This window comes from Pristiophorus japonicus, chromosome 15 (assembly GCF_044704955.1).
Source record: "Pristiophorus japonicus isolate sPriJap1 chromosome 15, sPriJap1.hap1, whole genome shotgun sequence".
NCBI lineage: Eukaryota > Metazoa > Chordata > Chondrichthyes > Pristiophoridae > Pristiophorus > Pristiophorus japonicus.
This window is the reverse complement of record NC_091991.1, coordinates 11,915,985-11,930,869: the sequence shown is the minus strand read 5'-3', so window position 1 is coordinate 11,930,869 and position 14,885 is coordinate 11,915,985. Positions and strand designations below refer to the sequence as shown.

General features: G+C 46.8%; 1 protein-coding gene across 1 annotated transcript in view; it reads right to left on the bottom strand.

Annotated features, from left to right (window-relative positions):
• The window catches only part of utp20 (UTP20 small subunit processome component), a 153,969-nt gene that overhangs the window by 71,312 nt on the left and 67,772 nt on the right, over positions 1-14,885 (bottom strand). The window contains exons 27-31 of the mRNA XM_070900152.1: positions 13,187-13,395; positions 7,029-7,172; positions 4,913-4,992; positions 3,682-3,908; positions 12-156 (exon numbers count right to left, since the gene is read on the bottom strand). Of these exons, the coding sequence (XP_070756253.1) occupies positions 12-156; positions 3,682-3,908; positions 4,913-4,992; positions 7,029-7,172; positions 13,187-13,395 (805 nt within the window). The remainder of the gene's footprint in view (positions 1-11; positions 157-3,681; positions 3,909-4,912; positions 4,993-7,028; positions 7,173-13,186; positions 13,396-14,885) is intronic.

The window sequence follows — 14,885 nt, the reverse complement described above, 5'->3', positions numbered from 1 at the left end:
AGAAACCGTACCTTGAAAGAATGCTCAGATCTTTGCTGACTTGTGTTCGGAATTTTTTCTTCTTCATCCGTTCAGTATTCCCAACGGCCTTGTTGAGATGTTGTAGAACAGCGGAAATATGAGGCAGAATGAGACGCATCCCCATACTAGGAGAGTCTGGACAAGTTAAACGAGAGAACGCATGAGCAAACAGGGCATAAAATACATGGAGTCAACAAACACCCGCATTTATAAAGCACTCTTCATCTGAACGAAGTGTTTTGAGAGAAAGGTGGGGACAGGGGGTGGGAAATGGGGAACGGGAAGGGGTCCAAAGACTCAGCTATCTCATTGTTGCTTCTGGGAGCTTGCTGTGCGCAAATTGGCTGCCGTGTTTCCGACATTACAACAGTGCTTACACTTCTTTATAAAAAAAAAGTAATTTGTTGGTCGTGAAAAGCTTTGGGATGTCCTGAGATTGTGAAAGGCTGTTTAATGCAAGTTTGTTCATTTATGTGTCACTTTCTTTCTCCCCCCCCTGCCCACAGACTTTGAACAAACAGCTGGAGCTCAGACCCAGATTTCAGCCGTAAAGGAGAGGATGTCATTAGACGCACAGTACAGAAAAGCTGCATTGATTATAGAGGAGAAAAATATTTCGATGGCCTTCAGTCCCTGGGCCCCACTCGCAGTCTAGCAATGTCAGCTAACTGGGAGCAGCCTGCTTCCCTGCCTTCACACAGCAGGAGTGGGACGCAGTGGACATAAGAATTAGAAGCTGGAGTAGATCATTCGAGCCTGCTCCGCCATTCAATAACATCATGGCTGATCTTCTACCTCAACTCCACTTTCCCGTCCAAAAATCTATCTATCGCAGTCTTGAATATACTCAACGACTGAGCATCCACAGCCCTTTGGGGTAGAGAATTCTAAAGATTCACAACCCTCAGTGAAGACATTTCTCATCTCAGTTGTAAATGGCTGACCCCTGTTCTAGATTCTCCAGCCAGAGGAAACAGCCTCTCAGCATCTACCCTGTCAAGCTCTGTAAGAATTTTATATGTTTCAATGAGATCATCTCTCATTCTGCTAAACTCTAGGGAATATAGCCCTAGTCTACTCAATCTCTCCTCATAGGACAGTCCTCCCATCCAAGGAATCAATCTGGTGAACCTTCATTGCACTCCCTCGAAGGCTTGTATATCTATCCTTCCTTAGGTAAGGAGACCAAAACTGTACAGAGTACTCTAGGTGTGATCTCACCAAACCCCTATATAATTGCAGTAAATCTCTAGATAGAAAGTACCCTTTTCTACCCTTTTTAGATCCAAAGTGGATGACCTCACACTTGCCTACATTGAAATCTATTTGCCACAGTTTTGACCATTCACTTCATTTATTCAGGTTTAGCCTCTGATTAAAATAAAATGCAACAATCTGAAATGAAGCCAGAAAATGCTGGAGCCACTCAGCAGGTCATGCAGCCCCTATGGAGTGATGGAGGTCAGGATAACGTTTCACTTTTAGATGATGCTTTGTCAGAATGGTAACCCGATCATTTCTCTCCACAGACGCTGCCTGACCTGCAGCAAAGGTTTACCAGAATGATACCCAGACTTCATGTGTTAAATTACAAAGATAGATTACACAAACTAGGGCTGTATTCTCTGGAACTTAGATGGTTAAGAGGTGATTTGATCAAAGTTTTTAAGATATTAAGCTGAACAGATAGGGTTGATAGAGTAAAACTATTTCTGCTGGTTGGGGAGTCTAGGACTATGGGGCAGAAAATGTCAAACGCACAGTAGGTATCTTGGGGAAATTAACAGGAGGTTTAAATGGTGTGAATGTAATCACTGTCTGTTGTGGGGGGTGGGGGGGTGGAAGTCTGACTGTCTGATAATGAAGTTCTGTGAATTGGATGCTTAGTTCGGAGATATGTCGCACAGTGAACTGTTCCTCATTCATGGAGTGTACACTATCACCACCACACCTGCGCTCTGCTCAAGGTCAGTTTTTTCACCAGAAAATCTCCAAACATTAGAGCCAGACCTTTCAGGGGTGAGATTAGGAAACACTTCTACACACAAAGGGTGGTAAACGTTTGGAACACTTTCCCGCAAACGACAGTTGACGCTGGGTCAATTGTTCATTTTAAATCGGAGATTGATAGCTTTTTATTAACCAAAGGTATTAAGGGATATGGGCCAAAGGCGGGTATATGGAGTTCGGTCACAGATCAGCCATGATCTCATTGAATGGCGGAACAGGCTCGAGGGGCTGAATGGCCTCCTCCTGTTCCTATGATTGGCTTCAATCTGTAGAATATAAATTAACCGGGTGAAGAAACTGACCGTGAGCAGAGGGCAGGTGTGGTGGTGATCGTGTACACTCCATGAGCGAGGAACCGCTCACAGTGCAACATATCTCAGAACTAAGCATCCAATTCACAGAACTTCTTTATCAGACAGTCAGACTTTCTCTCCCACAGACAGTGATTACATTCACACCATTTAAACCTCCTGTTAATTTCGCCAAGATACCTACTGTGCGTTTGACATTTTCTGTCTCTGTAAAACACTGCAATATTTTCAGGAGTACAACACATATAGGAGGATTAGGGCTTTGTTTTGAAAGAGCGATTCAATTAATCCCACTCCCCCTGCTCTTTCCCCAGAGCCCGGCAAATTTTCTCCTTTTTCACCTAATTTTCGCCTATTTACATATAAGATTCTGAGGGGGAGTGACAGGGTAGATATATGCTGAGAGGTTGTTTCCTCTGGCTGGAGTGTCTCGAACTCGGGGGCACAGTCTCAGAATAAGGGGTTGGCCTTTTAAGACAGAGATGAGGAGGAATTTCTTCACTTAGTGGGTTGTGAATCTTTGGCATTCTCTACCCCAGAGGGCTGTGGCTGCTCAGTCTTTGAGTATATTCAAGACATAGATTGATATCAAGGGATATGGGGATAGTGCAGGAAAGTGGAGCTGAGGTAGAAGATCAGCCATGATCTTATTAAATGGCGGAGCAGGCTCGAGGGGCCGAATGGCCGACTCCTGCTCCTATTTCTTATGTCCTACACCTGCTCTAAGGCGCTGGATATTATACATTCAAACCGAGATTATAAATTCACCTTCACATAACTTAGTGGTTACAAACCGTTAGTTGATAATCAAAGATTTGGGTACAGCAGTTTTTCAATTAACTTAAATCATTCTCGGGATGTGGGCATCGTTGGAGCCACAAAATGCCCCAGACCGGGTAAGGACGGCGGATTTCCTTCCCTAAGGGACATTCGTGAACCAGATGGGTTTTTACAGCAATCTGTGGCATCACGGTCACCATTACTGATACCAGCTTTTTTAATTCCAGATTTATTTAATTAACTGAATTTAAACTCTGTTGCTGCCGTGGTGGGATTTGAACTCATGTCTCCAGATCATTAGTCCAGGGCTCTAGATTACCGGCCCAGTAACATTACCACTATGCTACCTTACCCGTTTTCTTGGGTTTTAATGTCAATCCCAACATCTTCGTGGTCACTGACTGATCCCAGCTTTTTATTCCCAGATTGTTTTTAAAACTGAAATCCAATTCTCAAACTGCGCTGGTGGGATTTGAACTTGCCTTCTCTGGGTCACTAGTCCAGTAACATTAACCACTGCACCCAATATATAGTTCCATAACGTCGGGAGCTGCAGTACCTTCTGTAATGGCGGGATGCTCCAGAAAGGCTGCGTCGTTCACCGTTAGGCCGCTCTCGTGCGCCGTTGGCGTGAAGTCGGGCGCGCTCAGCAGGTTGTCGACAATATCCATGACCACCGTCGCCGTGGGCTCTGCGACGCTCTTGGCCGACAGCAAGGCAAAGACATTGGCCAGAATGTCGCACTCTGGGTGATCGGGAAGCTGCTTCGCCAGCAGAGGAAAGTACCTGGAGAAGGTGCACAACAAGACCAATAAAGCAGCGTAGTGCAGTACAGGCAGCACACCAGCAGGAGGAGCCATGACTCAACCTTTCCTCATACTTCACAAACTTTAATACGTTGAAAGTTACAAGGAATCAAGAGGTTATAGATACAAAGCTTCACAAAACCTGGAGCCCTTTTTTTTAAAAAAACAGTAATTAGAACATTAATTTTATAGATAATTATTCAAAAATCTCAAGATTTTGAGTGTAGATTGTGAAAGGTATTATTCCACTGGCTGGTGAATAACGAGGGGGCACAGACTGAGGATTCTCACTGGAAGAGCAAAGAGGAAATGTCTCACATGGAGGCTATTAGAGCAGGCAACGCTTTAACACAAGGGGCTGTTGAGCACAGTTTCAGCTAGTTACTATATCAATAAAGGCTTCCATTAGTTACTCATCGCACAGGCTTAGATTAGTTACTAACCAGGGGAGGCCTCGGTTAGTTACTAACCGGGGGAAGTTTCAGTTACTAACTAACCAGGAAAGGCCTCAGTTAGCTACTAACCGGGTAAGGCCTCAGTTAGCTACTAACCAGGGGAGGCCCTCAGTTAGTTATTAACCAGGGGAGGCCTCAGTTAGTTACTAACCAGGAGATTACTAACCAGGAGAGGCCTGAGCAGCGCAGTCATTAAGTTGCCAAATTACAGGACCAAAGCCTTGAATAACTTCAGATCTGGTGATTTTATATTGGCCGTGACATTGCAAGTCTGCAATTCTCTCAGGTTCAGGGAGCTGCTTTTAGCCACGAGCATGGATAGCCCACAATGGGAACCAATCATGCAACAGTCTAAAATCACCAACTAAATTATATGCAGCTTAATTAAACTACATTGTCTCAAAATTTGTTAGGAAGAATTTTCGTATCAGTCCAGAGCTCTAAGAACTGGTGAATCCTCCAAATGAATTGATGGAGAGAAGCTCGATGAACAAAGTGAGAGATTAAAGCTACTGACCGTATTTCTCACCTAGAATTCTTACTCCAGATATGAACCAGTTTGAGGACAGGAGTCGGTGCGTACTGTGCTTCAGAGGCAAGCCTGCTGATCTGTAAACAGGACAAGGTAGATGTAAAAGCAAACACTCCATTACGACAATTGTGCAGCCAAGAGGTTACCTGTGATCAATGCTTCCCCCCTAAGGTGCGCGGACACATATCAATCGCGGGGTCCCATGGGGGCCATTCACCAGCCACCGGCACAGGTACCACGCATGTGATCCGCAGTTAAAGGGTCTGCAAATGACAATAAATTAGAGGGAACATTGCCTGTGACAGGTGACGTGCTCATTTTTGAAAGTATCCTTCATCAAAACGATGGGCTCAATTTTCCCCAAAGCATTTTTTTGGCGTACTTGAAGAGTTTTTGTGGCCCAAATACGCCAAAAAAAAGTGTTGCAAATTTCCCCGTTGGATCTCTTCATTTTAGTTTTGGGAGTGGAGCCTTGATCAGCGCCAAAAAGATCGGGTTGCCATGATAACCAGGGACACAATGCGAGCTGAGGCTGCAAAGTGAAGCATACAGCCACCTCCCAACACATTAAAAGAATTGAAAAACACATTGCGCCAACTTTTCGCTTTCTCTCTCTCACCAGACTGAGAGAGATAACCAGGGACAGTGAATGGGACCGGACTGTGTGTTTGAACCGGGGACAGTGAATGGGACCGGACAGCCTTCGGACGGGGTTGGAGGTAAGTTGCTGCTATGTGTTTTTCAATTCTTTCAGTGTGTCCGGGCATCTGCTGCTCCGCTTTCCTTACCTGCGCCGATTTCCTTAACTCTAGGGAAGGTTTTTCAGGACAGGCCACATACGTCGGCTTAATCAGAACTGGAGTAACTCTCAGCCGGCCAAACTTGCCTCAATGGCCAGAAGTGGCGTAGGTGACTAGTTACGCCCACTTTGGCTGAAAAAAAAACGGACTTAAAAAATTTGTAACTGAGTTACACTGGTGCAAATTAATTGGGGAAACTGGGGATTTTTAAGTTAAGCCAGAAAAAGCAGCCTGCTCCAAAAAAAACGGCGCAAATACTGGGGAAAATTGAGCCCCATGTCCCCAAAAAACAATCAACAAGGCTCATTATTGAAGGTGATGTTTAAGATGATTAAAGGAGTTAATAGGGTTGAGAGAAACTGGTGGAGGGAGTCCAGAACCTTTAAATTAGAGCCAGGCCATTTAGGGGTGATGTCAGGAAGCACTTCTTCTCACAAAGGCTAGTGGAAATCTGGAAAAAGCTGTCAAGGTTGGAGGGCCATTGAAAATTTCAAAATTGAGATTAATCGATTTTTGTTGGGCAAGGGTATTAACGGCGGGTAGATGGAGTTAAGATGCAGATCAGCCACAATCTAATTGAATGGATCGGAGTACAAGAGTAAGGAAGTCTTGCTACAATTGGACAGGGCTTTGGTGAGACCACACCTGGAGTACTGTGCACAGTTTTAATCTGCATATCTGAGGAACAGCATACTTGCCTTAGAGGCGGTGCAACGAAGGTTCACTCGGTTGATTCCTGGGATGAGAGGGTTGTCCTATGAGTCGAAGGATAAGGGGATCGGCAATTTAAGACTGAGATAAGGAGGAATTTCTTCACTCAGATGGTTGTGAATCAGTGGTAGCGAGTTCCACATTCTATATAAAATGTTTATGTTGACTATTTAGACTGCATTCTGTGTAACAGAGGCTGTTTTCCCTGACTGGAGAGTCTAGAACCAAGAGTGACAGTCTCAGGTTAAGAGATCCGCCATTTAAGACCGAGATGAGGAGAAATTTCTTTACTCAGAGGGTTGTAAATCTTTTGAATTCTCTACCCCAGAGAGCTGTGGATGCTGAATCATTGAGTATATTCAAGGCCAAGATCGATAGAATTAAGGCATACGGAGATCGGGCAGGAAAGTGGCGTTGAGGTCAAAGATCAGCCAGGATCTTATTGAATGGCGGACAGGCACAAAGGGATGAATGGCCTCCTCCTGTTCCTATGTAAAGGCCCTTTACCAAAAACCCAATGTCAGTTCGGGGATAAATTGTGCAGGTACATCATCGGTGCGAAGGAGCAGAGGGAGAGGCACAAGTAATGGGGCGACTGTTACCTGTGGCCACACGGTGCCATGAAACACTGCGTCAATCTCATCTGCCGTGAAACCGTAGCACTCAAAGTCAGAAAAGAACGCAGCAATCTGATTTATTCCCAGGCGCCTCAAGTATTTCAGCTGGTTTATGCACCTTGGCTGGATCTGTAGGTAAGGCAAGGCAAATGAATAGAAAACACAATTAATCTTTAACATGTGCAATCCTGTGTAACATATTGCATCACAAACTTGAAGGATTCAGGTCTATTCCTGGAGGTACAGAAGTCATGAGTTCAAATCCCACCAAGTCAAGTTCTGAATTCAATTAATTCTGGTTAATTTGTGAAAGGGACAAGGACTAAGAGGATCCACCATCGGGATTGGCAGCAACCAGTTTCCGGGAGGGGGAGCGCAAACACGCAGACTCGACATGCTGGAAAGCAGAAATTCAGACAAGGGAAGAAGTCCTGATTATCTTAACGAAGGGGCAACAAACTCGATTGAAGCTTTCGTCTGGCTAAAGACGGTGTAGCTTAAGCCAATGATCATTTTAAGAAATGAATACTATGTTTCAGTTGCAAGACAAAACGTTGAATTACTGAAAAAAAACTTGCATTTATATAACCCAAAGCACTTTACAGCCAATGAATTACTTTTGAAGTGTAGTCACTGTTGTAATGTAGAAAACATGGCAGGCAATTTGCACACAACAAGCTCCCACAAATAGCAATGTGATAAATGACCAGATAATCTGTTTTAGTGATGTTGGTTGCGGGATAAATATTGGGCCCAGGACATTGGAATAGCTCTCCTGTTCTTCTTCGAAATGGTGCCATGGGATCTTTTAAATCCACCTGAGGGGGCAGACGCGGCCTTGATTTAATGTCTCATCCAAAAGACGGTACCTCCGACAGTGCAGCGTTCCCTCAGTACTACCCCTCCAACAGTGCAGTGCTCGCTCAGTCATCATCATCATTGGCAGTCCCTCGAAATCGAGTCAGACTTGCTTCCACTCCTGAAGTGAGTTATTTGGTGGCTGAACAGTCCAATACGAGAGCCACAGACTTTGTCACAGGTGGGACAAATAGTCGTTGAGGGAAGGGGTGGGTGGGACTGGTTTGCCGCACGCTCTTTCCGCTGCCTGCGCTTGATTTCTGCATGCTCTCGGTGTTGCCCTCCCGGATGCACTTCCTCCACTTAGGGAGGTCTTTGGCCAGGGACTCCTAGGTGTCAATGAGGATGTCGCGCCTTATTAGGGAGGCTTTGAGGGTGTCCTTGTAACGTTTCCGCTGCCCACCTTTGGCTCATTTGCCGTGAAGGAGCTCCAAGTAGAGTACTTGCTTTGGGAGTCTCGAGTCTGGCATGCGAACTATGTGGCCTGCCCAGCAGAGCTGATCGAGTGTGGTTAGTGCTTCAATGCTGGGGATATTAGCCTGGACGAGGACGCTGATGTTGGTGCGCCTGTTCTCCCAGGGGATTTATAGGATCTTGCGGAGACATCGTGATGATATTTTTCCAGAGACTTCAGGTGTCTACTGTACATGGTCCATGTCTCTGAACCATACAGGAGGGTGGGTATTACTACAGCCCTGTAGACCATGAGCTTGGTGGCAGATTTGAGGGCCTGGTCTTCAAACCCTCTTTTCCTCAGGCGGCCGAAGGCTGCACTGGAGGTGGTGTTGGATCTCGTCGTCGATGTCTGCTCTTGTTGATAGGAGGCTTCCGAGATATGCGAAGTGGTCCACGGTGTCCAGGGCCGCGCCGTGGATCTTGATGACTGGGGGGCAGTGCTGTGCGGCGAGGACAGGCTGGTGGAGGACCTTTGTCTTACGGATGTTTAGCGTAAGGCCCATGCTTTCGTATGCCTCAGTAAATACGTCGACTATGTCCTGGAGTTCAGCCTCTGTATGTGCGCAGGTGCAGGCATCGTCCGCGTACTGTAACTCGACGACAGAGGTTGGAATAGTCTTTGACCTGGCCTGGAGACAGCGCAGGTTGAACAGGTTACCACTGGTTCTGTAGTTTAGTTCCACTCCAGCGGGGAGCTTGTTGACTGTGAGGTGGAGCATGGCGGCGAGAAAGATTGAGAAGAGGATTGGGGCAATGACGCAGCCCTGGTTAACGCCGGTCCAGACGTGGATTGGGTCTGTGATGGATCCGTTGGTAAGGATCACAGCCTGCATGCATGTTGTCGTGGAGCAGGCGGAGGATGGTGACGAACTTTTGGGGTCACCCGAAACAGACCCTCCATAGACCCTCGCGGTTGGCAGTGTCAAAGGCCTTTGTAAGGTCGAAGAAGGCCATGTATAAGGGCTGGCTCTGTTCCCTGCATTTTTCCTGTAGCTGTCGCGCTGCAAAAATCATGTCCGTTGTGCCCCGTAAGGAACAAAATCCGCACTGTGACTCCGGGAGGAGCTCCTCGGCCACGGGAAAGACGACGGTTGAGGAGTACTCTCGCGACGACTTTCCCTGTGGCTGATAGCAGGGAGATTCCTCTGTAGTTGCAGCAGTCGGACTTGTCCCCTTTCCTGACCCTCCGACAGTGCAGCACCACTCCCTCAGTACTGCCCCTCCGACAGTGCAGCGCTCCCTCAGTACTGCCCCTCCCTCAGTACTGCCCCTCCGACAGTGCAGCACCACTCCCTCAGTACTGCCCCTCCGACAGTGCAGCTCTCCTTCAGTACTGCCCCTCCAACAGTGCCGCACTCCCTCAGTACTGCCCCTCCGACAGTGCGGCACTCCCTCAGTACTGCCCCTCCGACAGTGCGGCACTCCCTCAGTACTGCCCCTCCGACAGTGCGGCACTCCCTCAGTACTGCCCCTCCGACAGTGCGGCACTCCCTCAGTACTGACCCTCCGACAGTGCGGCACTCCCTCAGTACTGACCCTCCGACAGTGCAGCTCTCCTTCAGTACTGCACTACTACATTGTGCACACAAGTCTCTGGAGTGTGGGCTTGTACACACGAACTTCTGACTCTGAGGCGGGAGTGCTGTCCGAGCCACGGCTGAGGTCAGTGCTTTCTATTAGCGCCCCAATGTTTACTTTGTGTACTTTGTTTAAGTTAGCTGACTGGATGAAAACATATCCTTAAATCAGTGAACGTGTGAGCGCAATTGGAATATCACACTAGTGCAGAAGGGGTTGCTGAAGCAGGCCTTCACTCCACAATAAACCCACCCCGTGCCTGACCTGTGAGTGGTTTAGCTCAGACCCTGGACGCCGCAGTGGAAATAAAGCCTTATCACATCCAATGTTCCCTCTAAGCTGCGCAGCTGCATGGCAATAGGAAAGGTCCCAGGCAGTCCGCTCACCGGCTTCTCCATTGTCAATACCATGCATGCGCAGAAATTTACAGGGGCCATATATTAAAGGAGACGGGCCGCGCAGAACAAAACGTAGCTTCCAGGGAAGATTGATCATATCCGTGTTCTTATCGTCAAGAATAACAGCAAATGGGGCAGGGAGTGGAGAAGAATGATAGTCACCCTGTTGCATAAGAGGATTTCCAATTAATTACCTGGAACCGCTTGATATTTGGAACTTGCAGAGCAGTTAATTATTTAAGCATAAAGTAACTCTAAGCAACTCTCAACCGACAGTGATCAGACAGCTGATTTAGTGCAACATTGTGTTGGAACACTGTTACGTATTGCATTTTTGCCTTGCATGTAAAATATAATTTTACCAGGAAAATTTTCGGCACAATATCCAGCTAGTAGGAATTACACATAGAGCCCTCTGTAATGAGATTCAGCAGAGCCTGGAATCCACGACACTGTCATTTTGTAAGCAAGATACATGCACTTGCATGTATCCTAGTAAAGTAGTTTAACTTTACTAACTGCTCTTGAATTAACAAGTGATTCACACATCTTATACCTGTTCACATGCACTTTTAAACTCTGGAGGAGGGAAAGGACCAATTACTAGAGCCTCAACCTGTCCCTCTCTCTCTCTTCCTGCTCAATAGTCCTCAGAGATCGTCAGTGCTGCATTGCACCAAGAATGCCTCAGCATTTGCCTGTGGGCCGACTCATCCATGCAATCATACTGCCGAGCGTCGGGCTCCGACAGATACCACTTCCTGATTTACAACAGGCAGGAACATCATGACAGTAAATCCAAAATGATGAAACAAGGCACAAGGCCTTTTAATCTATCAATCCATTATGTTAACAACTTGCATTTCTACAACACCTTCAATGTAGTAAAACATGCCAAGGCACTTCACAGGAACGTAATCAGACAAAATTTGACACCGAGCCACATAAGGAGATATTCGGATTGGTGACCAAAAAGCTTGGTCAAAGAGGGGGATTTAAGGACCATCTTAAAGGAAGAGAGAGAAGCGGAGAGGTTTAGGGAGGGAAATCCAGAGCTTAGAGCCCAGGCAGTTAAAGGCACAGCCACCAATGGTAGAGCAATTAAAATCGGGGATGCGCAAGAAGCCAGAATTAGAGGAGCGCAGAGATCTGAGAGGGTTGGAGGAGGTTACAGAGATAGGGAGGGGTTAGGCTATGGAGGGATTTGAAAACAAGGATGAGAGTTTTAAAATCGAGGTGTTGCCGGACCGGGAGTCATTGTAGGTCAGCGAGCACAGGGGTAATGGGTGGCACTAAAACATGTCTCTGTAAAATTTAGTGGAACGAAAAGGAGGGGGTCACTCAAAGGGAGATGAAACCCTTTGAGAAACTGAGGGGGCAGGTGGGGCCTCAGTTTAACACCTCATCCGAAAGACGGCACTCTGACAGTGCAACAATCCCTCAGTACCGACACTGGGAGAGTCAGCCTGGATTATGGAGCTCATGTCTCTGGAGTGGGACTCGAACCCACAAGCTTCTGACACAGAGAACATAAGAACATAAGAATTAGGAACAGAAGTAGGCCATCTAGCCACTCGAGCCTGCTCCGCCATTCAATAAGATCATGGCTGATCTGGCCGTGGACTCAGCTCCACTTACTCGCCTGCTCCCCATAACCCTTAATTCCCTTATTGGTTAAAAATCTATCCATCTGTGATTTGAATACATTCAATGAGCTAGCCTCAACTGCTTCCTTGGGCAGAGAATGCCACAGATTCACAACCCTCTGGGAGAAGAAATTCCTTCTCAACTCGGTTTTAAATTGGCTCCCCTGTATTTTGAGGCTGTGCCCCCTAGTTCTAGTCTCCCCGACCAGTGGAAACAACCTCTCCGCCTCTATCTTGTCTATCCCTTTCATTATTTTAAATGTTTCTATAAGATCACCCCTCATCCTTCTGAACTCCAACGAGTAAAGACCCAGTCTACTCAATCTATCATCATAAGGTAACCCCCTCATCTCCGGAATCAGCCTAGTGAATCGTCTCTGTACCCCCTCCAAAGCCAGTATATCCTTCCTTAAGTAAGGTGACCAAAACTGCACGCAGTACTCCAGGTGCGGCCTTACCAATACCCTGTACAGTTGCAACAGGACCTCCCTGCTTTTGTACTCCATCCCTCTCGCAATGAAGGCCAACATTCCATTCGCCTTCCTGATTACCTGCTGCACCTGCAAACTAACTTTTTGGGATTCATGCACAAGGACCCCCAGGTCCCTCTGCACCTCAGCATGTTGTAATTTCACCCCATTCAAATAATATTCCCTTTTACTGTTTTTTTTCCCCCAAGGTGGATGACCTCACACTTTCCGACATTGTATTCCATCTGCCAAACCTCAGCCCATTCGCTTAACCTATCTAAATCTCTTTGCAGCCTCTCTGTGTCCTCTACACAACCCGCTTTCCCACTAATCTTAGTGTCACCTGCAAATTTTGTTACACTACACTCTGTCCCCTCTTCCAGGTCATCTATGTATATTGTAAACAGTTGTGGTCCCAGCACCGATCCCTGTGGCACACCACTAACACCAATTTCCAACCCGAAAAGGACCCATTTATCCCGACTCTCTGCTTTCTGTTCGCCAGCCAATTCTCTATCCATGCTAATACATTTCCTCTGACTCCGCGTACCTCTATCTTCTGCAGTAACCTTTTGTGTGGCACCTTATCGAATGCCTTCTGGAAATCTAAATACACCACATCCATCGGTACACCTCTATCTACCATGCTCGTTATATCCTCAAAGAACGAGAGTGTGACCTACTGAGCCACAGCTGACGCCTGAAGATGTGCCGAATATTGTATTTACAGTGTTCACCTGGTCTCTCAGCTGCAGAATTTGAGATACTGACACTGTCATGCACAGCAAGATCTGGAGCAGTTTCGGCAGATAGTCGTTAATTAGATGGCCCAGCTTTTTCATCACCACTTCAATGCCGTTTAGCAGGCTGTGCTGACGCCCGAGGGGCAAAACCTTGGACATATCCAGAGTCGCTACCGACTGTAACACTGCAGGCAGACAGGATCCTGAACCAAGAAAGATAAAAAGGTTGCTTGAAACATTGGTTACGAACTCCAAACTCAAGAATTCTGTTTGTGTCACTATAAACAATGGCATGGAAATTAGGGTCGGAGGCTTCCCGCCAGCGTGCGCCTCTGAACCTACCTTGCATCTCCGGAGCTTCAGATTCTTGCGGTCCTGCGTGTGTGTAAAAGCCCACGTATCCCAGGGGTGCAGGCGTCCCTGGGAATGTGGGCCAGGCCAACCAATCACAAAGGGGGATTCCTATGATGCGTATGGAGATTCCATTTATGTACGGAATCCACAGAAGGCGACCATTTCGGCCCATTGTGTCCGCGCCGGCCGACCAAGAGCTATCCCGGCCTAATCCCACTTTCCAGCTCTTGGTCCGTAGCCCTGTAGGTTACGGCACTTACAGTGCACATCCAAGTACTTTTAAATGTGGTGAGGGTGAGCATCATAGGAAACACCTAATAAAGTTTCACAATATTGAAATAAAAATAAATGCTCACACTTTCAAAATTAATTAAAATACCCTTTAATTAAAATTTTAAATTTAATTTTTCAAAAAAATTTTAAACTTTTTTTAAAAAAAAAGGACAAAAATAACCTAAACTAATTTTAAATGTAAGTGAATGTTTAAGTCATTTAATTTTTTTAATTTTTGCCTTTACACTGGTAAAAGGCAACCTTATGCTTGCTTTTACCAGGCGTTCGGGTTGGTGGGGATTCGCTGGCCAGGAGTTGGGCAAACAGCCCGACTCTGCACCAGGGAAAGTAAATTTACAGAGACTGGGTACGAGCTGTCGAGGAGAAACCTGACAGCTCAAGTTCCGGGTTTTCGTGCATGCTCGTCGCATACAGGGCTATGGGGAGAGAGCGGGGCAGTGGGATTAGTGCGGGATTGATACAGGGCTATGGGGAGAGAGGGGCAGTAGGATTAGTTTGGGATTGATACAAGACTATGGGGAAAGAGGGGCAGTGGGATTAGTTTGGGATTGATACAGGGCTTTGGGGAAAGTGGGGCAGTGGGATTAGTTTGGAGATAGTTACAGGGCTATGGGGAGAGGGGCAGTGGGATTAGTTTGGAGATAGTTACAGGGCGATGGGGAGAGGGGCAGTGGGATTAGTTTGGAATTGATACAGGGCTTTGGGGAAAGCGGGGCAGTGTGAATAGTTTGGGATTGATACAGGGCTATGGGGAAAGAGCGGACAGAGTGGTAGTTTGGGATTGATACAGGGCTATGGGGAGAGTGGGACAGTGGGATTAGTTTGGAATTGATACAGGGCTTTGGGGAAAGCGGGGCAGTGGGATTAGTTTGGGATTGATACAGGGCTATGGGGAGAGAGTGGGGCAGTGGGATTAGTTTTAAATTGATACAGGACTAAAGGGAGAGAACCGGGTAGTGGGATTAGCTTGGGGATAGTTACAGGATTATAGGAGAGAGCGAGGCAGTGGGATTAGTTTGGGATACAAGGCTACGGGGAGAGCGCG